General features: G+C 34.5%; 1 protein-coding gene across 2 annotated transcripts in view; it reads right to left on the bottom strand.

The window, feature by feature from the left end:
* The window catches only part of MAP3K20 (mitogen-activated protein kinase kinase kinase 20), a 141,387-nt gene that overhangs the window by 54,639 nt on the left and 65,631 nt on the right, over positions 1-21,117 (bottom strand). For both annotated transcript variants that reach the window (XM_015596639.2, XM_006921207.2), the window contains exons 4-8: positions 17,440-17,505; positions 13,873-13,901; positions 13,621-13,758; positions 6,934-7,020; positions 1,249-1,323 (exon numbers count right to left, since the gene is read on the bottom strand). In XM_015596639.2, the coding sequence (XP_015452125.1) occupies positions 1,249-1,323; positions 6,934-7,020; positions 13,621-13,758; positions 13,873-13,901; positions 17,440-17,505 (395 nt within the window). The remainder of the gene's footprint in view (positions 1-1,248; positions 1,324-6,933; positions 7,021-13,620; positions 13,759-13,872; positions 13,902-17,439; positions 17,506-21,117) is intronic.

Here is a 21,117-nt window from a genome sequence, read left to right as displayed (position 1 = left end):
TGGGTTTAAATTAAGGAAGAAATTCCATTCTTAAGATTTTCTTTTTAGATCTTTATTTAAAAGGTTAGTTTGCAATATATCTATTCCATGAAAAACTGGATGAATTGGAACTATGAAACTTTAATTCCTTTCTTGAGTATATTTCACTTTTATTGTAGGGTTTAATCTGTGAGAATCTTTTTTATTTCTTCTTTTTATTATGGAAAATTTCAAACGCAATGGTAGAGAAAATAACACAATGAACCTCTATGTACCTATCGCTCAGTTTCAAAAATTATCATGATAAATCTTATTTCACCTATACCATCATTCATCTTCTTCACTTTATTTTGAAGCAAATCCAAGACTAGCCTATCATTTTATCTACAAATATTTCCTTATGTATGTGAGGGACTTTTAAAATGATCTTTGCAAAGAAAGGAAATGGACCATTCATGCTTAAATGTGATAACCACATGAAAGTCTAAATTTTGGAATTTCTCCAACTCTATTGTGATAGCCTAAAAAACATCACTGAAACTGGGCAGGAAGTACGTATTAAGATTCTCTGTAAGTGCTACTCTTGCCTGGTGTTTGGTTAGAAAGGCAATACAGTGTAGTGGTCAACAGCAAGGACTTGGGTTCATGTCCAGGCCCACCACTTACTAGCTGTGTGGCCTTGAGCTCATTACTTAACTGCTGTGTGCCTTGGTTCTTCATCTATAAAATGGGGATAATAACAGTACCTATATTTCACAGAGATATTGTGAGGAATAAGTAAGCTAATAGACATAAAGTACTTAGAACAATGCCTGACATATAATAAGCACTGTGTGTTAGCCATCTTTATAACAGGAAGGTGCAATAGTTATTATTAAAGATTAAAAAGAAAGGAACAAATTTCTCTTTATTGAGTCAAGAATGCCAGAGTGCTGTCAGAAAGAGCCAACAATGAGCTTCCAGGATCAAGATAGGCAGATGTGAACAAAAAGCCTTACAATCAGTTTGGGGAGCAAGAACTGCAGTCCAGCTTTGCTTTGTAACGGATTTTATTACTCCATTGTGAAAACTCGAAGTCTGAGCCTCATCCCCACACTGAACCTACCAGTGTAAATATTCCTGGCTGTCTAAAAAAAGCTGGGGGCGGGGAGCGCGGGGGAAGGTGGTAAAAAAACCTCAAAGCCAAACAAATGAAATTTCAGAATTCTGAACAAACAATGACAATGACAACAGCAACAACAACAACAACAACAAAATATATATATATACCTTGGCATCAGCTTCCCAACACTGATGTAACAGTTCAGCAAAACTTCTAGGGCAACTGCTTGGAATGGTTAATCTCTACAACAGAGAAAGTAAAAACAAAACAAAATAAAACGCTCATTAAAAAGAGCAAATACTAATTGAAGGGTCATAAAAAAGTTAGTTTAAGAGCATGAACAAGACATTAAATTTAAATTTTACACTTTTTAATATATGGCAGATGAGAATTTATGTTTAGATTCGTATCTAATCTCTGAAGACGCTTACACTTTTCCCCTAAAGAGGATCAGAGTCAGCACAGCTAATGCTATAAATGTAGAATCAAGTTTAAAAGAAACTACAGCAGGAGAGGGGCAAGTTTGAACTTAAATACTAAACCTAAAACAGCAAATCTATCACTGCACTTTTATAGGCAACTATGAAATATGCAAACAGGCCGGGTAACTTGGAAACCAGTTCAGCTTTGGCAGTAGATGTACAACTCTGAAAACATCTTCAGCACAGACAATCCCAAGATTATTTTATTTTATTTATTTATTTTTTAAGGCACGGCAACCCTTGTTTGACCTCACAGATTGCAAGGACCTTGTCTGCTTACAATCCCTTATTTTTAAAATTTTTTTATGCCTACAGCACCTGGTCTTCCTAGGAGGTCTCCCGTCCAAGTACTAACCAGGCCCGATCCTCCGAGATAATTTTAAAGAAGAGTGCATTTTCTCATTGGTAAATAAGACATTCTGAGTGTATGACTCATTAGGACTTAGTTTTAGTCAAACCCATAAAATGTAGGACCTGATACAACAAAGATTATAATGAGCATCAGTCCTGTTCTAACATTGTAGTGGTTCCTTTAGAAATCTAGGGAGGTATTCTTCTGGTCGTTTTAAGACTAGAGGGCTGCACCTGGAACAGGTCATGAATACTTGCCATCCTTCAACATGCCATAAAATCCTACATGATTAAGGATTCTCCTACATTCCATCAAATTTCGAATGTCCCATGTGCATACACATAAGTAAAACAAGTGAACAGTGAGGTTTACAGCTTTCTGAGCCTGGACTCTAACTCTGACTTGCAAATAAACACAAAATATGTTTTGAACACTTTTTAAACGTACTTAACTTTCTAAGAATGCTATTACCAAATAAAATAAATCAAGGGTAGATTGAGTTTTGCATTATATGTAACCTAACCAAAGTTTTTGGAAAATGTCACCAACAACAGCGTTGCTCATGGTACTGGAGTCATTAACTCAGCTCTACTCTGCATTTGTAGCTGCATAGGTGCAAGTATCAAAAACTGCTCCATGATCTCTTCCACTGTGGTCATGCCTAAGCATTTACACACTGCAATACATAATTCCATTAATTTCTTCTTTATATTACAGTTGGAGCATTATTATTGATATTAAATACAATGTGTGTAGGTAGGTTATATTACCTCTGGATTTCATTTCAGGAGGTAGAGGGGGCGTTAACACAGCAGTTATAAAAAAGAGCACTGGGTGTGATGGAGCTGAGAACTACTGTGCTAAGAAGTACTGAGATTTACTCCATGGTATTGTTTGCCAAAGAAGTTTTGCAAATAAAAAACTTAAAACTGAATTTAGTTGGATTTAGGGGAGGCCATCTGTAAAACTAGAAAAATAGTTGCCTTGGCAAGAAAACACTATATTTGGAATTACAGATAGCCTTAAAATAAAAAAGGACAAAGTAAAAAAAAAAAAAAAAAAACAGCCCTAAGTTAGAGGTTATGCTAAGCATTTTTTAAACTTTGAGCCTTGTGATTTTGTAGAATAGAGCACAATGTAATCAACTGTATTATTATTTTAATGTAATGTGAACTGGAAACTTTTTTATGAAGATCAAAAGAAAAATCAGGTGTTTCCTTAAAAAAATAAGATGGTTGGGGGTGGCAACTAATAAAAACAGACAGCAATTGCAATTATGCAACTGACTGTGCCCCATGTGTAACGAAAAATAACTTTTCATAAAGGGTAATATTTTCAACACCACTTATCTCAACATTTTTTCTAAGAACTAAAATGTGAACTGGATGAATATGAATGTTGAGCATTTCTATTGTATTTTCTTACTGACAAACTTTTTAGATATCATATCTGAGGCATTATATTCAAGGAGACAAAATTATTTTAAAGTATATGACATTCAAATTATCAGTTAAATCTAGACTCAAATCTAGACTGAGACACTTTATGTAATGGATTATTTTGGTGCATTAAAAAGTATTTAAAACAAAATCCAAAATACTTAAGTCCCGATTACATAACTGTGGGCATTCCTAATGCATTAAAACATTCTGAAGTAATCAGATTATTAGCACTAGGTTTGCAATACTGCTTAAAACTTAAATAATTAAAAATAAAAAGTTTCAAATTTAAAATTAAAATATTTCCCAACTAAATTAGGCATGACATTTTTAAAGACCATATTCTTTTTTGCACCATTTTCTATGAAAGATGCAAAAATCATTTAAGATAAGTTTATTATCTTAAGTATAGTCAAGAACAATGAATTAAGTTTTTTGAGGATTTCTATGTTAATCAAAAATAGTAGTTTTGCTACTTAGAACGAAACATATTTTATATGAGAATTTAAGTATTTATAAATATAAAAATTATGCTGCCAGAACATTCTAAATGACTACTAATTGAGATTTATGGAAATTACAAAGGCAAATATATATGTTACATTTAAAAAATTTATTAGTAATGCCCTCTAAATTTCATGCCTTCTCTAAGGGTTGTTTGCTTTGTAAAGTTTAACAGTGCTTTATGGATCTAGTATTAATAGGATTTCATATTAGGAAAAATTATTTAAAGACCTTATTTCATAATTAAGGTTGTAGAAGCAATGACCTTCAGGTATAATTTTTAGAATGTATTGCTCTTCCTATAGATGCAAAAAGCAATCTTAAATGGTGAAACCAAGTAAGGTCTACAGTCTAGTTAAGAAAAATATATCGGTACAGCATAGGGAATATAGTCAATAATAATGTAATAACTATGTATGTTGCCGTGTGGGTACTAGACTTACGAGGGGATCAATTTGTAAGTTATATAAATGTCTAACCACTATGCTGTATACCTGAAACTAATATAATATTGAATGTCAACTGTAATTGGAGGAAAAAGAGTAATGAATGTATCAATGTTAATTTCCAAGTTTCGCTATTGTACTATACCTATATGTCACCAGCAGGGGAAGGTGGGTGAAGGGTACACAAAATTCTTTGTAATATTTTTGCAACTTCCTGTGAGTCTCCCATTATTTCAGACTATAACATTAAAAAGAAAAGGTAATCCTAATATTTGGATATAGGTATATTCTAGGGTCACTAGTCACATTTGATATGTCTCTCTGAAAGTTTAAACACATCATTCTTTGTTTAAATAAGTCCTGTTTAAAAAAAAATTGAAGTTTAGGTGATTTGTAACATATTTAAGTCAAATTCTCAATTTTGTTATGAAATGAAATAAATCCTTGGGAATTCCTTTAATGCTATGTCGAAGAATTCATTTTAGAAATAAGTACCTCTGCTTCTGAGGTGAAATGAAGACACCCTCTTGAATGATGACAATGGAAACTACTTTTAAACTTAATTTTCATATTTTTGACAAATAAATACTGTGCAGAATGAGAATAGACAAGTAAATATCTTTGTAATATCCAATTTTCCTTAACTTCATTAGGAAGTTGAGAAAATTTATTTCATCATCTGGGTTTCTTTCAATTTACTATTATATTTAATAAATACAGTTTGGGGGGTATTTGAGTAGTCTCCATCAGTTTTAGCAGGTCATCATATCATACCATAGATAAAACAGTGCACTTTACTGTACAGGATCCCTGGGGAGGAAGGGGGAGATCACGTACATGTTGAGGAGGTTCTAAGGGTTATTTATGGGTGGTTCCCAACCCTCAAGTCAGCTACACAAAGGAAGTTTCTAAATTAATTTTTCTCTTCAGCTTTAAAATTCCTTGATGAATACGCCAATGTTTTGAAAGGGCTTCAGATTCATACCCATTTTGCCGTCCTTTAGATGAAATGTTATTTACAAATATTAATTAGTCTCTCTTGTACATATTTGGAGGGTCCAGTTAGCTTTTTAAAAAGCTTTCTTCTAGTTTATCTTGAAACCATGTAGAGGGGAAAAATTACATTGAGTGATCTGCTCCAAAGTCAACAGAAGGTCAATAATTTTCTTCACTCTCATTTGTAAACCGAGACTCAAATATCTAATCACCTCACTGGCAAAAGAAACAGAACAGAAACAAGTGGGTTCTCCTATCATGAAAATATCAGTCATCCTATATATGAGGTCTGATTTAACAGCACATCATGAATTCCTATCACATTTAATTAAAACAGAGCAGCTCTTGTGAAACAATGAGTAGGACACATTCTTGAATATAACCCCTTTTCGTTGTTTTTAAATTGGCAGCTCTCTCCCATCAAGTTCAGCTATCATGAACATTTCATCCATTCTCAATGGCTCAGGAGGACAAATTAATAAGGTAACTCTGGATTATGTGATCTAAAATATGGAAACTCGGTTTCTCTTAGTCAATAGCAGCTTTTTGATTAATGTAGTTTGTTCCGGTGCTCACATGGGGAGCAGATCAATCTAATTCTTTTAATGCATTAAAAAGGGACACTCTCTATATAATCACCTTTTGCAAATTTTTTTTATCCTTAGGTTGCACTCTCATCCTTTGCGGGAGGGCACGAGTAAGGTTTGGAAATGAAGAAGCTTTGTGAAATGAAGTTGTTTTGCAGCGCAAAGACAACTGCATGCCTCCATTCCATGACTTAAGTTCTTATAATACATTGATATTGGATGCTTCATCCTTATGCTAAAAATTTCCATGGCTGTGCGTTTCAGTCACAATTTTAAACCTTTCAAAATGTAGTTGCTCTCTTTGATATGAATGTACCGTGTTCTCTGATGTAGGCTCATAGGTCCAACTAACTGAAAGCCTCAATTTGTGGGAAGAAGAAAAGCGAGGCTGGGGACACAGCACAAACGGTGTTTACGCCACTGAAGTTCTTTTGAAATGGAAAGGCTCTGCATGAAGAAGCGAACAGTTATGCCACTGCCTCGCCAATTCCAGTGAGGAGCTCATCTTCAATGTAGTGTTCAACGTAGGTGGCAAAACTGTAATTTTTCCCTTTTTTGAAACTATTTTTTCTTCTTTTATTTTTTGAAATTCTCATCTAAGCGACAGTTTCTTGTACTATAGTGACTCCTGCTGGGAGAGGTAAGTTGAAGTAGCTGAAGGTCTCTTACAGATATATCAACTCCCGGCCAGTAAAAAAGATGTCCTAAACGCAGGAGATGGAGTTAAACTGTTCCCCTACCTTGGACGCAATGGCTTCTTTCATCACTAAGAACAAACCCCTAGGTTTTACAATTGAGACTGAGAAACTAGTACAGTACTTGTACAATTTTTGATCTACAGCATCACGACGTGAAGCTGCAACAATTAGATGTAAAGGGTCCATTCATGAGGAATAACATCACTTTGACCCTTTGTGTTAGCTCCTACTGCTAATCTTTCCATAAGCGTGAACTTACTTTCAATTTGAAGAAGATGAAAAAGTCTTTTGCAAAACCCCAATACTGTTTTCTGATCTATGTACCTGAATGGAGAATCGTAGTCTTACCTCGTTTTTTTCTACTACAAGCCAAGCTACTTGTAATCCTTCCAAACCTTTAAAGGGGACCTCCCTTGTTAGCATCTCCCAGAGAACCTGGAACAAAAAGAAAATGGAATTTTTATTCTTGTACTTTATATTTTTGGCATATTACTGAAACTTTATCTAATATTTAACTGTATCCAATTACCAGACACAACCAACCCCATCTGTAGAAACTTGGGCAAAACGTATATATTCATGCATAGGACTCCTTCCATATATTATATACTTTTTTTTAATTAAAAAATTCTGGTTTAGAAATTAGAGCATCTAGAGCCAGACTTAAAATTTTATGAAACCAGTAGGCCTAACTTTATTTTGCAAGTTATTAGAATTGTCATGTATTCCCATGAATTAGATTTTATATTGTTAGTCAAAACTCTTCCTACCTTTAATCTCTGATAAATTTCTCTGTAATAACTGGAAATTCACCCATATTTTTAAAGGTTCAATAATGGTCTCATCATAAAAAAAAAATCAGGCCCCGAATCTAAATCACTGGCTAAACCACTTACCCCACAATGGTAGGTACTTGCAAAATTATAACATTTAGATTTTATGTTTTAGAGAAATCCCTCAAAATGAGTCAGCCTAAGGAATTCATTTTTATCTACCAATAACACAATTTATTATACTATATTTTAAAATGTAGTAAACACTTCACATACATATATATAGGCTGAGAGTGTGTGTGTATGAGACAGAGAATTTATGTGTGTGTCCATCTCTCTGCACTCCTTGAGATCAGTATGATTAATAAATCTGCACCTGAATGCCCAAAAAAGCAAACTGATTCTGGAAAGGCTGAAAACAGCCCATGATTTTGTTTTCTCTTTAAACACCGAGTAATGGAGATTTTTACACTCAGTTACTTTCTCTATTTATACAAATGAGCATCAAAATTTGAGTTTACCCATATTTTGTGAAGTATGAAAACAATTATGATTTTATCAATAATAATAATAACCACTATCATTTATCAATAGATTATGTCCCAAGTACTCTGTTAAACCCTTTACATTATGTTGTCATGATTAATATCAATCCTGATGTATACATATCATCCTCATTTTATAGATGAGGACACTAAGGCTTAAGAAAGTTAAGTCAACTTGCCCGAAGGCACTCAGTTATCCAGTGGCAAAGCTAGACCATGAACTTGCTGTCTCACCCTTAAGATCAGCTCTTAACCCCATGTAACTTTAGAGAATGAAAAGCTGAAGTTTGAGAGAGAATGTGACATGCCATATTTTAGTGTGGAGCCATGGCAGAAGCAAATGAATTCAGCAGTTTTGATTTAGTTATCGCTTGTTCTAAAAACAAAAACAGAGAACCTTTTCTAAATAAGAATGTAGAATGAGGACATATACTCTATTCAAGTAAACCCTATACACCTTCAACTCTATATCTACTATTTCCTCAATCGGTGCTCAGTCTTATTCAAACCATAACATGTTAAACGAATTCTGGCTAATACGAAGATAATTAGCACAAAAATCAGGGAAATTGGCAGATGCTGCTCAAGCAGGAGAAAAAATATTCACTGAAGCCTCTTTGGGCTTTTAATCAAGTGTGTTAAGGTACTTCTTTCGAAGAGCTACTGAATAATTCTATTTGAGTCACAGAAGTGATTAGGAAAAGGTAAGGGGCATCCCAGAAAGGAATGATTCTAGCGAACACTGTAAGTAAAAGAAGAACAAGAATAGGTATGCAATCACACCTGACATACTGCCTTCACAGGGGAGGGGGAAGGGGGCCAGTGAGAGTGCTGAGCAGGAAATGAAGCCCCTCAATTTGTCGCAATTACCTCTCCTCCAGTGTTGGGGTTGGAGAGGGAAAGGGATAGGAAGAGCAAGTAAATTAATGGATTTGGCATTCCTAAGGAGAATGGGAATAGGGGATCGGCCTCAAATAAATCAAATGCACGAGGCCCCAAAACATCCAGATGAACAGCCTCACACGCTCCCCTCCTCCCGGCCCCCCTTTGGAGTTTGACCTGCATGCGCAATACACTGCGTGCACCCACACACGAAGACAGACTGGGTCTTTTGAGGGAAAATGCAAAACCAAGAGCTTGGGGAATAGCACCAGAAAAAGATTTACGTCATTCTTTATTCCAAAATATTCAGTTGGAAAATGTCCAAAATTGAATAAGGTACTAGTTATATTTCTCCAAGAGTTCTAACTCTGGAAAAATAGGGCAGTTTCATTTTATTCCCATTCTGAGTCTCTGAAGAGCTTGACTGTAGCTGAGGGAGCCATGTGAGGAATGTAAAACTGTCAGGGATGGATGGTGTCATTAAGTGCTGGGTTCTGAAGCCCAAATGAGGTCTTTAGTGTAATTCCAGGATGAGCACGTTTCATGATTTCCTATTATTAATTCACCAGATTCAGGAATGTATCAAAAAGTAGGTGGTATGAGATAGGACAACAGCTTTTCCTACACTAAACACAATGACATTTGGCACAAAAAAGTAACGTTGTCGAGGAAGTCATTTGGAGGTCTAAAAATACATTAAACTATGCTTGAAAATATCAGTTATAGAGATGCAGGCCAAATATTGTGATCTTTCAACCTTAAAAATATTTTCCAATTCATTTTATATTGAGACGTCCTCACATTTAAACTGCTCACAAGGAAATTTTCTATTTTTAGTGTACAGAAGAGAAATTTGGATAAGACTTGTGTACTTTTCCTGCCTTTTCTTTTACAAACAATGAAAAGCCATTACCTGGGCTGGGCCAGTGCTGGAACAGGGCTCACAGACAAGTGATGCTCTCTCTTAACTCTATTTGCGACCCTGGTTTTGGCTGAGAAGCTTCTAAGGGTAATCCTTTCTGCATCGTCATTAGGAATAGTTTTGGTTTTTAAGGGTGGCTAGGCCTTGTGTTCTCATAAGTCTTATGCTTTCAATGATTTTTGCTTTCCTCAAATCTTGTGTGTGTGTGTGTGTGTGTGTGTGTGTGTAACATACTAAACACTCCTCTGATTTGGTCCTTCAAAAGAAGTCATCATAAGGAGGGAGAAAATTTCCTTGTCTTATAAAACAGAGAGGGAAACAATTGCCTGTCTAGCAAAGTTTACCAGCTTAGAAGGAAGAATCCCAGGATCCACTTCTGGAATTTGCAACACATTTATTTTAGGGCTGTGCGAGGCTGGTTAGTCTTGCCATGTGTTAGGAAGCAATGAAGGATAAGAAGCTGGGGAGGGCTAGGGACTTTGATAATATCAGAGGCTAAATTTTTAGAGCAAGTCTGAAAAAAATAAAAAAAATAAAAAGCAAAAATATAGTGTTTTTTTAGGAGTGGGTTTCCAAAAAGAACAACTTCTTTTACTGACAAATGAGTCCTGGGTGCTCACCTATTTTTGAAAAGACATCGAAAATTCTAAATAACCAGACTGGTTTCCTAGCTAGGTATCACTTTAAAAGTTTATGGACTGCAAACTTCTAAAATTAACATGCCCCCACGTTAACAACTGTCCTCTCCTGCTCTTTCAGAAAACACCTACTTTGAACATGCAATATTTCTTCTTCTTTTTTTTTAATGTGATTGTTTAAACAAAAAGTCTCTGGAAAGTATGCCTTAGACTTTTTCTTTTGCTAATGGTGTTTATCTAGAACAAAATGGGAAAGGGTCAGAATCAAATAAAATCTGGAATTCTCATTTATAATTAAATTAGCACGTGTGCACTTTGCTCAATGGGATTCTGCTGATACAACTATGGTATGAGGATGACCAGCACTCTAAACTTCTCTGTTCAATATAGTAAATAGTTGAAGTTGTTTTAAAACAGAGTCACTGAAGAGGCAGTTTTGTTTTCACCAGTTAAAAGAAGCCTCAAACATGAATGTGAAATTGATATTCAAATCATGTAACCAAGGCACACAGGTTCTGGAGAACAACATCTGGTGTGTAAATACAGAGCGCCGTTGGAAATGTTCAGTGACTGGCTGTAGAGTTTGCTAGATTAAGTTAAATTACTTGATAGAATGATGTGTTAAGCATTTTTTAAATCCCTCAAAACAAAACAAAGGTAGGGTCAGTAAACAAGTAGAAAACCTAATTCGCAAAGAGAAATGTTCAGGCCTGTCTACTGAAAAGCAGTGCGTGTCGCCTGGAGGAAAGCTTTTCAGAAAAACAAACTGAACATCTGCAGCTTCAGGAAGATTGATTCAAACTATGTTTGACATGAGGAGTCAATGTGGAATGACTGAAAGGGATTTTTAAAAGGTATAGAAAAAAACCCTAAGCTCCACAAATAGACGTCACCTCTAAACATCTTATATGGTTTACACGTGAAAAGGAATTTCGTTTTGGTTACTGGAACTAAGATTCTACTTCAGCTAAGGAAAAGCAGGTGGGTGCATTTCACACCAAAGTCCCTGGCAACTGTAAGGTTTTAGAAGAAGGCAGTGTGAAGTTTGTTTTCATAAATGAAATAATATTGAAACCAAAAGTTCACTCTATACATAATTCATAGTTGCGTCTTTTGGGTCAAAAACTTCTGAGATTGGGAAATTCCAAAACTTAGGGAGAATTTTAAAAGTAAAAGCACTGTATAAGAACTTGTAGAGTACTCAAATGAGTCTCAAAATTCTTCATATAAATGTTCAAAATAACTTAAAGACTATAACCACCTAAATATGTTTGTATATTTATATACGCATGCAGGAGAAAGGAGTGAGAACTGTGGTCTCTTGTTGAATCACTATAAACTGTTATTCAGCCATGTTGCTTATCTTCCAATTCCTCTTGTTCTAGAAGAGAGTCTGCAAACTATGGCCTGCTGCAGAATGCAGAGTGGTTTCAACATTTTTAAAGGGTCGTAAAAAAAAAACATGTAATAGAGACTGTAAGTGGCCCTCAAAGTCTAAAATATTTACTATCTGGTCCTTTATAGAAAAAGTTTGCTGGCCTCTGTTTCACAGGAAAAATGAGACACCACTGGTCCCAATGAGCAGTCAAAGTCCAATTTAAATTACCCTAAGTGGATATCTAGCACAGTGCCTGATAGAACAAATAGATTTTTGCTTAAAAATGAAGGAATGTAACTTCATAAAAGAAAATAATATCATAAAACATCTTAAATTACAACAAATTCCCCCATTTTCAGACTCCCTAGCAGATGATTTGTAGGATGATCGGAATATGGTAACTTTTGACATTAGGGACCAGTTTTAGAATCTAGTCTCTTCAGGAACTTATGGTTTTTATCCCCTTCTTTCAATGAGAATTATTTGGTCACTGTCTATAATAGTTTATAGCCTTCATTCTTAGAAACACACAGACAATAGATATTTAGCCTGATACTACTGTTATCTTCCAAACTTTCAAAAGTTTAGCCTTTTGCCCAAAACCTATATTTCATTCTTGAAATAATGTTTTCCAGTAGCCAATGAAATTCATCTCTATTATATTAAATTTATTTGGTATACATAAGGTGTATTATAATTTAGAAAAAGCGAGCCAACTAAAACAAGCCTAAAACTTAAGTAATGAAGCCAGCAGTAAATATCTAGAGATTGATGAATCTATAGTAAAAGAAGTGGGTCTGACAATGTTGGTTTCCTCCTATGCTATCAGCTATCACCTTCGGTTGAAAATAAAGTCATTGAGGAACAAGAGGCATGTTGATCTGGGCCAAAATTAATCTGCTTCTTTTCCTGTTATTATGAAAATATCTTTTTAAGAAGTAATAATATAAATAGAGAAGGCAGTATGATTGGGAGATGAGATGTGAAGACAAGGAGTTCCAAATATTACTTTGGATTTTTATAAGTATTTTTTAGGGATAAAAACTTACTCACAAAAATGGGCAACAAAAGAATGCCTTTTATCATCAGAGAACTGATCTGTCCATGTTCCCCTCCCACCTCACTACTTCTCCCATTCCCCCTACCTCTTCTTTCTCTTTGCTAATTCAGATATAAGTTATTCCTCAAGAACGATCCATTTTAAAACTCCTGCAGAAGTTTCTGCTCCTTAACTGATTTATTCCTGTGGTCTCTATTCCTTGAGCACACCCTTTCCATTATTCTATTCTTATAACTATGTTGCACTATTGTTATTCTTATATGATACCTTAGATTCATGTTTCAGATAGTCACTACTGCTTTGTAAGATTTGCAGCAGACATGGGCCAGGCCATGTGCTAAATGCTAAGCACATTTTCTTCTGTACTGTCCAGAAGCAATCTAATCAGTTTAATAGTTGACATTCAAAAAGTTCCCGTTAATTAACTCATTTGTCAGACCTATTGGTGGTTTTTGAGCAGCTGATGACTATGAAGTCCTGTTCCAAATGATCTACATTTCTGCTGACTTACAGAGATATTCTACAATCATATGTCCACCTAGGAAAGCACTCTTCATAAGAGTGCATCAGTCCCAATACTAGTTTAGGTTCCACCTAATTTGCTTCTTAGAAGTGGCATTTGTTTCTAATCACAGAGGACAAAATAATTCAGATGCACAGAAGTGATCAATGTAAACGTTCTTTCTGGTAATTACAGTGTTCTCTCTGTTGTCACTGCTCCAGGCATTCCACCAGAAACAGTATCATTGTCTTAAAACTGTTAAATTGTTGTGTCCTTCTTCTGTAGGTTGTTTGCTTTTTGTATTTCCTTTAGCAAAAAATGAGAAATGAACTCACCACACCATAGGAATATGTGTCACAAGTTTCAGACACAGGGAGACTTTGGATAACTTCTGGAGCCATCCATGGGAAAGTTCCAACCAAGGACATGTGTGTTGTATGGTTGTGAAACCGAGAGGCACCAAAATCACAGATCTGAAGAAAGAGAAAAAAGTGTCAACTTTCTACTTATTGACTGATAAAAACACAGTCACAAAAAACCTGCATTTGAAATTTATAAATTTTTGTTAAAAATATTTAAAGTCCTACCTTCAATACCCCATCAGCAGCTATAACAACTAAAAAAAAAAAAAAAGATAAATTTTAACAATAATTTGAGTTATACTGAAAAAAATCAGAAATTTCCATTTTTATCTTCTATTTGGCATTATGAAGAAAAAAATTAAAGTAGTTACTGTGTTGAAGATTTTGAAAAAAGGAGCTGACATTAAAACAAACAAACAAAAAAACTGATTTCATGAGGTGCTGATTAAAAAGGTGTTCCAGACATTTGTTTAAATCCAATATAGCACTATCCAGTAAAAAAGGCATAGATTAGTAGTAGTCAGGAGAGCCAAATTTGTACTTGGGTTCTGACACTAAACTGCCAATATAATACTGAAGATATCATTCACATTATAATTTCATGGCATATGTTTTTTCCTCCCAACTGAAGAGCAATTTTTGTCTACAGCCATGCCACCCTGAACAAGCCCTAACCCATCTGATCTCAGAAGCTAAACAGGGTCTGGCCTGGTTAGTAGTTGGATGGGAGACCAGATCACATAGGAAGACCAGGTGTTGTGTGTGTAAAAAAAATTTAAAAATTTAAAAAAGGGATTGTAAGCTAAAAAGGTCCTTGCAATCTGTGAGGTCAACCAAGGGTTGCCTTACCTAAAAAATAAAATAATAAAATAAAAAATGAAGAGCAATTTTCTTGAAGGCAGGGACAATATTCATTCATTCACTTATTCATATATTCATTCACTTAACAAATTTTTACTGAGCACCTCGTATCAGCAAGGCCATATCCTATATTCTATGTCCTGGAAGAGGAAGTTGAGCAAGACTGGCATTATCTCTGCTCTCAGGGAGCTTACAGTCTAACGGTCCAGACAATAAAACATACATCTAAAATTAAGTGGGATAGATTCCATGATAAGAGACATAGAGATTGCTATGGAACTAAAAAGCAGGGATATCTTAAGTTTAAGGAGGTCAGAGGAAGTTTCCTGGAAGAAATGATGCTTACACCAAAACCTAAAGAACAAACTGGAATTAACCAGAAATGGGAGAGCTGGAGGAGTAAAACTTTGCTAGGCAGAAGGAAGAGTCTTGCAAAAGGTCAGCAGAGGAAAAGACATGCAACTTTGGGAGATAGGGGCCAGGTTCGGAAGGACCTTTGTGAGAAATGAAAGCCAATGAATGATTTTTAGCAGGAAATGAATGGTCAAATATGCAAGGGGAGAGGACAGAACTGGAGGCAAGGAGACCACTGTTGTGTGGTTATGAAACCGAGACCGTTGTGCATGCAGTTGTTATAGTCCAAGAGAGAGATGAGGATGCCTAGAGTCAGGTGGTGGCAAAGGACAGGACAGAAGCCAAGAAACATTTAGGAGACAGAATCAACTGGGCTTGAATAATTGGACATGGAGGGAGAAGGAGAAGGACTCAGGATAAAATCAAATAAAGAGGCAATACAGCATAATGGCTAGAACAAGAGTTTAGGAATCAAACTATGATTCTTCTTTATCTAATTTTGGGCTTAGGCAATTGGTGTTGCTACTCCTTGAGAAAGGGAATGCAGGAATGATTTTTTTAGGAAATAGAGAGAAGATGAAAAGATCTATTTGGACACAGTACATTTGAGGGTGTCATACAAAATTCCTATGTGGCCATATCCAATAAGCAGACAGATATACAGTTGTGAAGTTGAGATCTATTTGGAAGTGTTAATATGCAGATGGGCTTTTATGAGAGAAGAAGAGAATAAGAGAGGACAAAGACTCTGAATAATTGTTTCTGGCATTTCTTTTGTTAGCCACACATGGCCTGTCATGGTAGATAACCGATGCTTATTATAGTGACATTGATAAGTGGGGAAAATAATGTTTGCATGATCTAATATATATAGAAATAGCTTAAGGGTAAATGTGATACTATATGTAAGCTATAAATGTTTTCAAATAAAAATATAAATATTGTTAATACCATATTGTTATTTTAAAAAACCGCCTCAACTACTTTTTTCTCTTTATAAGATTAAAAAGAGCTCATTTTGAAAATCTAGGATTATAAAAATCTAGGATTATAAAAATATATAACATAGGAAAATAAGAGTCTTGTTATTTCCTTTTCCAGAAAAAAATCGCTAAGTTAAGTCTATATTGTTTCAATGTGTATGTGTTTTCCCACCAAGTAACTGTACAAATTATAATTTTTAAAAATGGCAAGTTTTCATTGTTATTTAGTTTTCATAATGACAACGAGGATATGCCCATAATTTAATCATTCTTCTTTAGAGAGATATTTAGCATATATCGATAAAGCAGATTAAAAGCAGAGAAGTCAAATAACTTATTTAAGTTGAAATTATGAGCATAAACTGAAAATTTACAAAGTCATAAAACTCTGAAACTTCCTACTACATTCTAGATTATTTTCTAGTAACTTCCTGTTAGCCAACTATATGTTGAAAGTGTTTAGCTCAAGGAAGCTTATGTCTAAAATGAGCCAAAAGATAAGTGATGACATAGAAAAAGAACAGAACAATCAGCCAGAGCCGACAGGCAAGGTTGAGCTGGTGATCCTACCTGGACTACTTATGAATGGCAGCTGCCCATAACTCCCCTTTCTCCACCCCCACAAACCTCACGGTTGTGGAGAATGAGCAAGGGCAGCTGGTGGATTCCCTACTCCTCTTCTTTCATTTACCAAACCTACCTATTCTAAGGATTGCACCATTAGCACATATCCATTTTAACTGCAGTGATTTAAAGATTTACTAAAAATAGTTCTCCTCCGTACTTAGAAAAATAACTTAGAAAGCATGTAAATAGTTAAAGCATGTAACTGAATTGATAGCAAGATTTTCTTTTTAAGTAGCAAACTCTGATGTTTACTTCAGCTAGTGCTGGCTATCGAAATAACCCCACTGCCTTTCTCAGTTAACTTTCAAATGAGGTAATGGAAGAAATATTATTACCACTCTACTTGAAGATAATGTCTAATCCTGCAAGTCATTTTGAAATGCTCTCTCTCCGAATTATACAGGGTCATAAATAAACTTTAGAAAGTACAGAAGAGAAGAAAGAAAGAAAAAAGGCTTTGATTTACAAAGTCCTAAATGTGATGATCATTTTTGGGCACTACTCCAGGTAATATGACTGACATGAAAAATTTACACCAAATAATTCAGAAGTAACAGGAACAAAACTCAAAACTGCTAGTACAGAGAACCATCTAAAAATAGGAGACTAGACTATGTGCTTTGATCCAGTAATACCTCTTTTAGAAAATTATTCTAAAGAAATAAATAAGGATGTGTTGAAAACTTTTGCTGAAAAGTGTCTGAACTCAACACTTTTTATTATAGAAAAAAATGTAAATAACCCAAATGTCCACACTCTGTGCTATTCATACAGTGGAATACTATGTAGCCTCTTACAATAATATAGAGAATTTTGATATTTATTAACAGTGGAAAGATTTCCATGGTATCAGCAGTGAGTCAAAATAACAGGCTGCAAAAGATATGGAAAGCATGATGTTTAGTTACATATACAGATGCATGTATTTTGTAATAAGACAGGTAAAATAAAAACATGACTACATTACCATTTCTTGATTTGAGATCTCTGTGAATCACCTTGACAGGAGCCTCCATATGTAAATAGTGCATTCCTTTTTATACAAGAAGGAAGAAAAGCCTATTAATGTCATTTTTCAACACTTCACCAGTATTACACTTCTATTTTAAACATCAGTATTATCTTTCATATTTTCGCAAATAATTCAATAACGGAAACTAAATTCATATATTCTATTACGTGATTGGTAAAATAGAGACAAGATATGTCTACCTCGGGAAAATGTATATGCTAAGGAAAATTTATGTGCTTTAATCTCTTAGAAGTTGGAATTTGATTGTGGGCAAAGTTAACTTCTTACAATGCCTAATAAGGACACCTTAATTTTCGGGAGTCTGCACAAAAATAGCACAGTTACAATTGGAAGAAGTGCTCCAATGACTAAGGTATTCCACTACCAACTGCCTCCTAAATCACTAAGTTCTGCTAAGGTTTCCAGCTTTCATTTGGATGTCTGCAGTTATCCAGCTGCAGCTTGGTTTACTTTCTCGGTGCTCATTCCAACAAGACCCTGGGAGTGAAAGTGGGGTGGCGGAGTTAGGAGAACTGGTTGGATTCATTAGTTGTGGTTGGTAAAGAATTTTATAATTCTCAGATAGAAAAATATATAGTAGTCACAAAATATTATATTCTTTTTACAAGGAAAAATCTTTGAGATAATCAATAGTTAAATGCATTCCAAAATTCTCTCCAACATGTTCAGAATGTAAATCAAGTTACTTCAGTAAATTGGATGTATATATAGTTTTACTATTTGGAATAAAAATTATACTGTGAAAGACACACACTTCGTAGTTACCTCCCTAGTGTTTGACTTTTTTTGTATTTATGTATTGTCTACCCCCTTAGAATAAAGAAAAATAATAATTTCTACTGAAAATTTCCTCTCCTTTTATTTCTCAAATTATCTTTTCTAAATTTTGAAAGAAATAGCCTCCCTGCCCCCAATCAGACAGGTTCTTTTTTAAAATGAATTATCCATTAAACATAATTTAATAACTAGTCTTTGGTTCTTTTTTTCGATTTTATAAAGGTTAATTTTTAAAATAATTTATCATTTTTCTATTCTTCTGATTATTATATACTGAAGATTCATGAAAGAACAAAGAAATAAAAAAAATTTAAACTCTTGCCATATAAAGATATTCTTGAAAAGAATCAACTTAAGAAAAGTATTAGTAATTTAAATGATCTTATACAGGACACAATTGGAATAAAGAAAATCTAATATGAATTTCTGCATATTACAAATGTGAAAATTCAATAGCTACGACTTGGGTAACTTTTAATAATTTTTGTGACTGAATTTCATAGTCACCTCTCTCTTGCTTTAAGAACCAAATTCCTGAATTATTTTTAAGGTAGAATCTGTTTAATTACTATTATAGGTAGAGCTAAATAGTTTCTACACTTGTGACGAGCAAGAATTCCAAAAAAAACAACACTCAAGTACAATAACTTTAAATATTGGCACTTTTCTCATGACAGCAACCATTGAGAAGTACCATAAATTATTTGTGTATAATATACAGTATACGTTTATAGAATGTTTAGTGTACTCAAACACAGTAGTAATCACAATCATATAAAATTCCACTTGTTTTTATAGAGCCATCTATAGTTCTGCCTTATTTTTATTGCAAATAATTAAGGTGACCGAAAAATACCCTTACCAATTTTAAGATTTAGGGTTTCCTAAAAAAGATTTGACAGATATCATTTGAGAGAGATTTGGAATCAATGATGACCATTTTGAGACTGGTTGCAAGTTTATCTATGTTAATCGTTTCTTTTCAGATATACTTGCTGGTCTGCCCTCCACTCCTCTCTCTACTCAAAAAGAAGAGACTCTTTTTGGCCCTGAGGAGATATTCTCTTAGCAGTGATGTTAAGCAGCGTCTATTTCAAAATGCATGAAGGAACTCTTATTTGAAATGAACTATTCATTCTTTGATTTCTCAACGTTTTGTTGCTACAGTGGCTTCAATCATGGTCAAACTGAAATGTTCAAAATCATGGCTGAATTTGAAACAGAATCAACCAAACTCAAGCCTTCCTATTTATTCTCCAATTCTACACATAGCTTTATCAGAGAGGATTAAAGTCACTCTGATAGCATTGATGTCTTCTTCCTTTTATAGGCCATTTCAAATACTAAGTGTTACTTGTAACTTTAAACAAACAAGCCTCTTCTCTGCCTCAGTCTACTCACCTGAGGCCACACACATTAGAACATACCTTTCAGATCAATTCACCAGCCACAAAAAAACATGATCTTACTATTCTGTAGTTTTGCTCACTGTCCCATGGCCCACTCCCATTCTTTCCATCCCTATCCTTTACCTCTGGTTCCAGTTTGCTACTTATTCCTTTTCTTTCTCTTCTTTGTCCTCATAATACAGAGTGCCAGAAGTCTTGAGAAACCCCAGGAATGACTGAGCTGATCTGGACCCAAAGGACTTGCCCCTTAGATAGTATTATGCAGTAGAAAGTGCTAGGAGAAACAAGGTTTATAGACTGGGGGCCAGGGAAGCTTAAGTAGTGTGCACAGCAGGAACCAGAGTGACTGATGTCAGTTGTTTTGTTTGCTGTCTATCCATTCTAAGTGTCATTAAGTAATAACATAAGTGTAATTGGCAGAGCACCCTAAATGCAAATGTCTGTAAGGTAAGGTGCTTTAAGTCAAGGACTATTTGTATGTGTTTTTACATTTGTAAATGTATTTCCACAATACAGTTCCCAATAATAGCACATCATTTTGCTTACAAACAGGTGGTCCCTGTGTACTACTGACATGCAAAGAAGTGGCTATAATATCACATGAAAATGTCTTGAAGAATGTGCAATTTTAAGGCTGATTTGAGATGCCTGATACATGAGTACACAATTAAGTTAATTAACACGGCCAAAGCTTTAAGTATACCATCTTAAACACAGAGCTTATTATTCTTATAAGGTAATGAAGTATCATTCAACAGCAGCAGCATTTAGCATGAAACGTTAAAAAAATTTTTTCACTTTCCTTATTTGAAGAATTTGGCAGGTGTTGATAAAACTTAAAACAGACAGGATAATTCCCCAAAGGAAAGACTATTACTTTTAGAAGTCACTGTGTGACTTTCCAGCTAAAGCAAAGTAGGAGTTACCCTCCTTATTGAGTGTTAAATACCCATTTATTTGCTTTTCAAAGAGATGCTTGTAGAGTCTGGAGTAGCAAAATACAAAGGAGTTAATCGCCCTGGTAAAATGTGGACACACTTGCTTTCTAAGGGTTACTAGAATACAAATATAACTATCAGTGTTCATTATTTAGACTACGTTGTTTCCAAAGCAATTTTGACAGTTATAAATAAAACTGGAAAATGAAAAAAAAAAAAAAAAAGATAAAAATAAATGGAATTTAAACTGCTTTAGAAAGCATTAGTGTTTGCAGGAATTTATGAGGGAAAAAGAACTAGCCATCTTGTTTAGGGATTTTGTGTATTAAAAATATTTCATTTCCAAGGGTGATTACCAAGTTTATATTAAACATAAAATAAAATCTGAATTGCTTCTACATGGCAGGACAAATAAATTTTTTTTGCAAGTGGTTACTATTTTTAGCATATTATTATGTATACAAAATGAGTAGAACTAATGCTACAAT

Source organism: Pteropus alecto, unplaced genomic scaffold, assembly GCF_000325575.1.
Source record: "Pteropus alecto unplaced genomic scaffold, ASM32557v1 scaffold3, whole genome shotgun sequence".
NCBI lineage: Eukaryota > Metazoa > Chordata > Mammalia > Chiroptera > Pteropodidae > Pteropus > Pteropus alecto.
The sequence above is the reverse complement of the archived record's forward strand: the minus strand, read 5'-3'. Positions and strand labels throughout refer to the sequence as shown.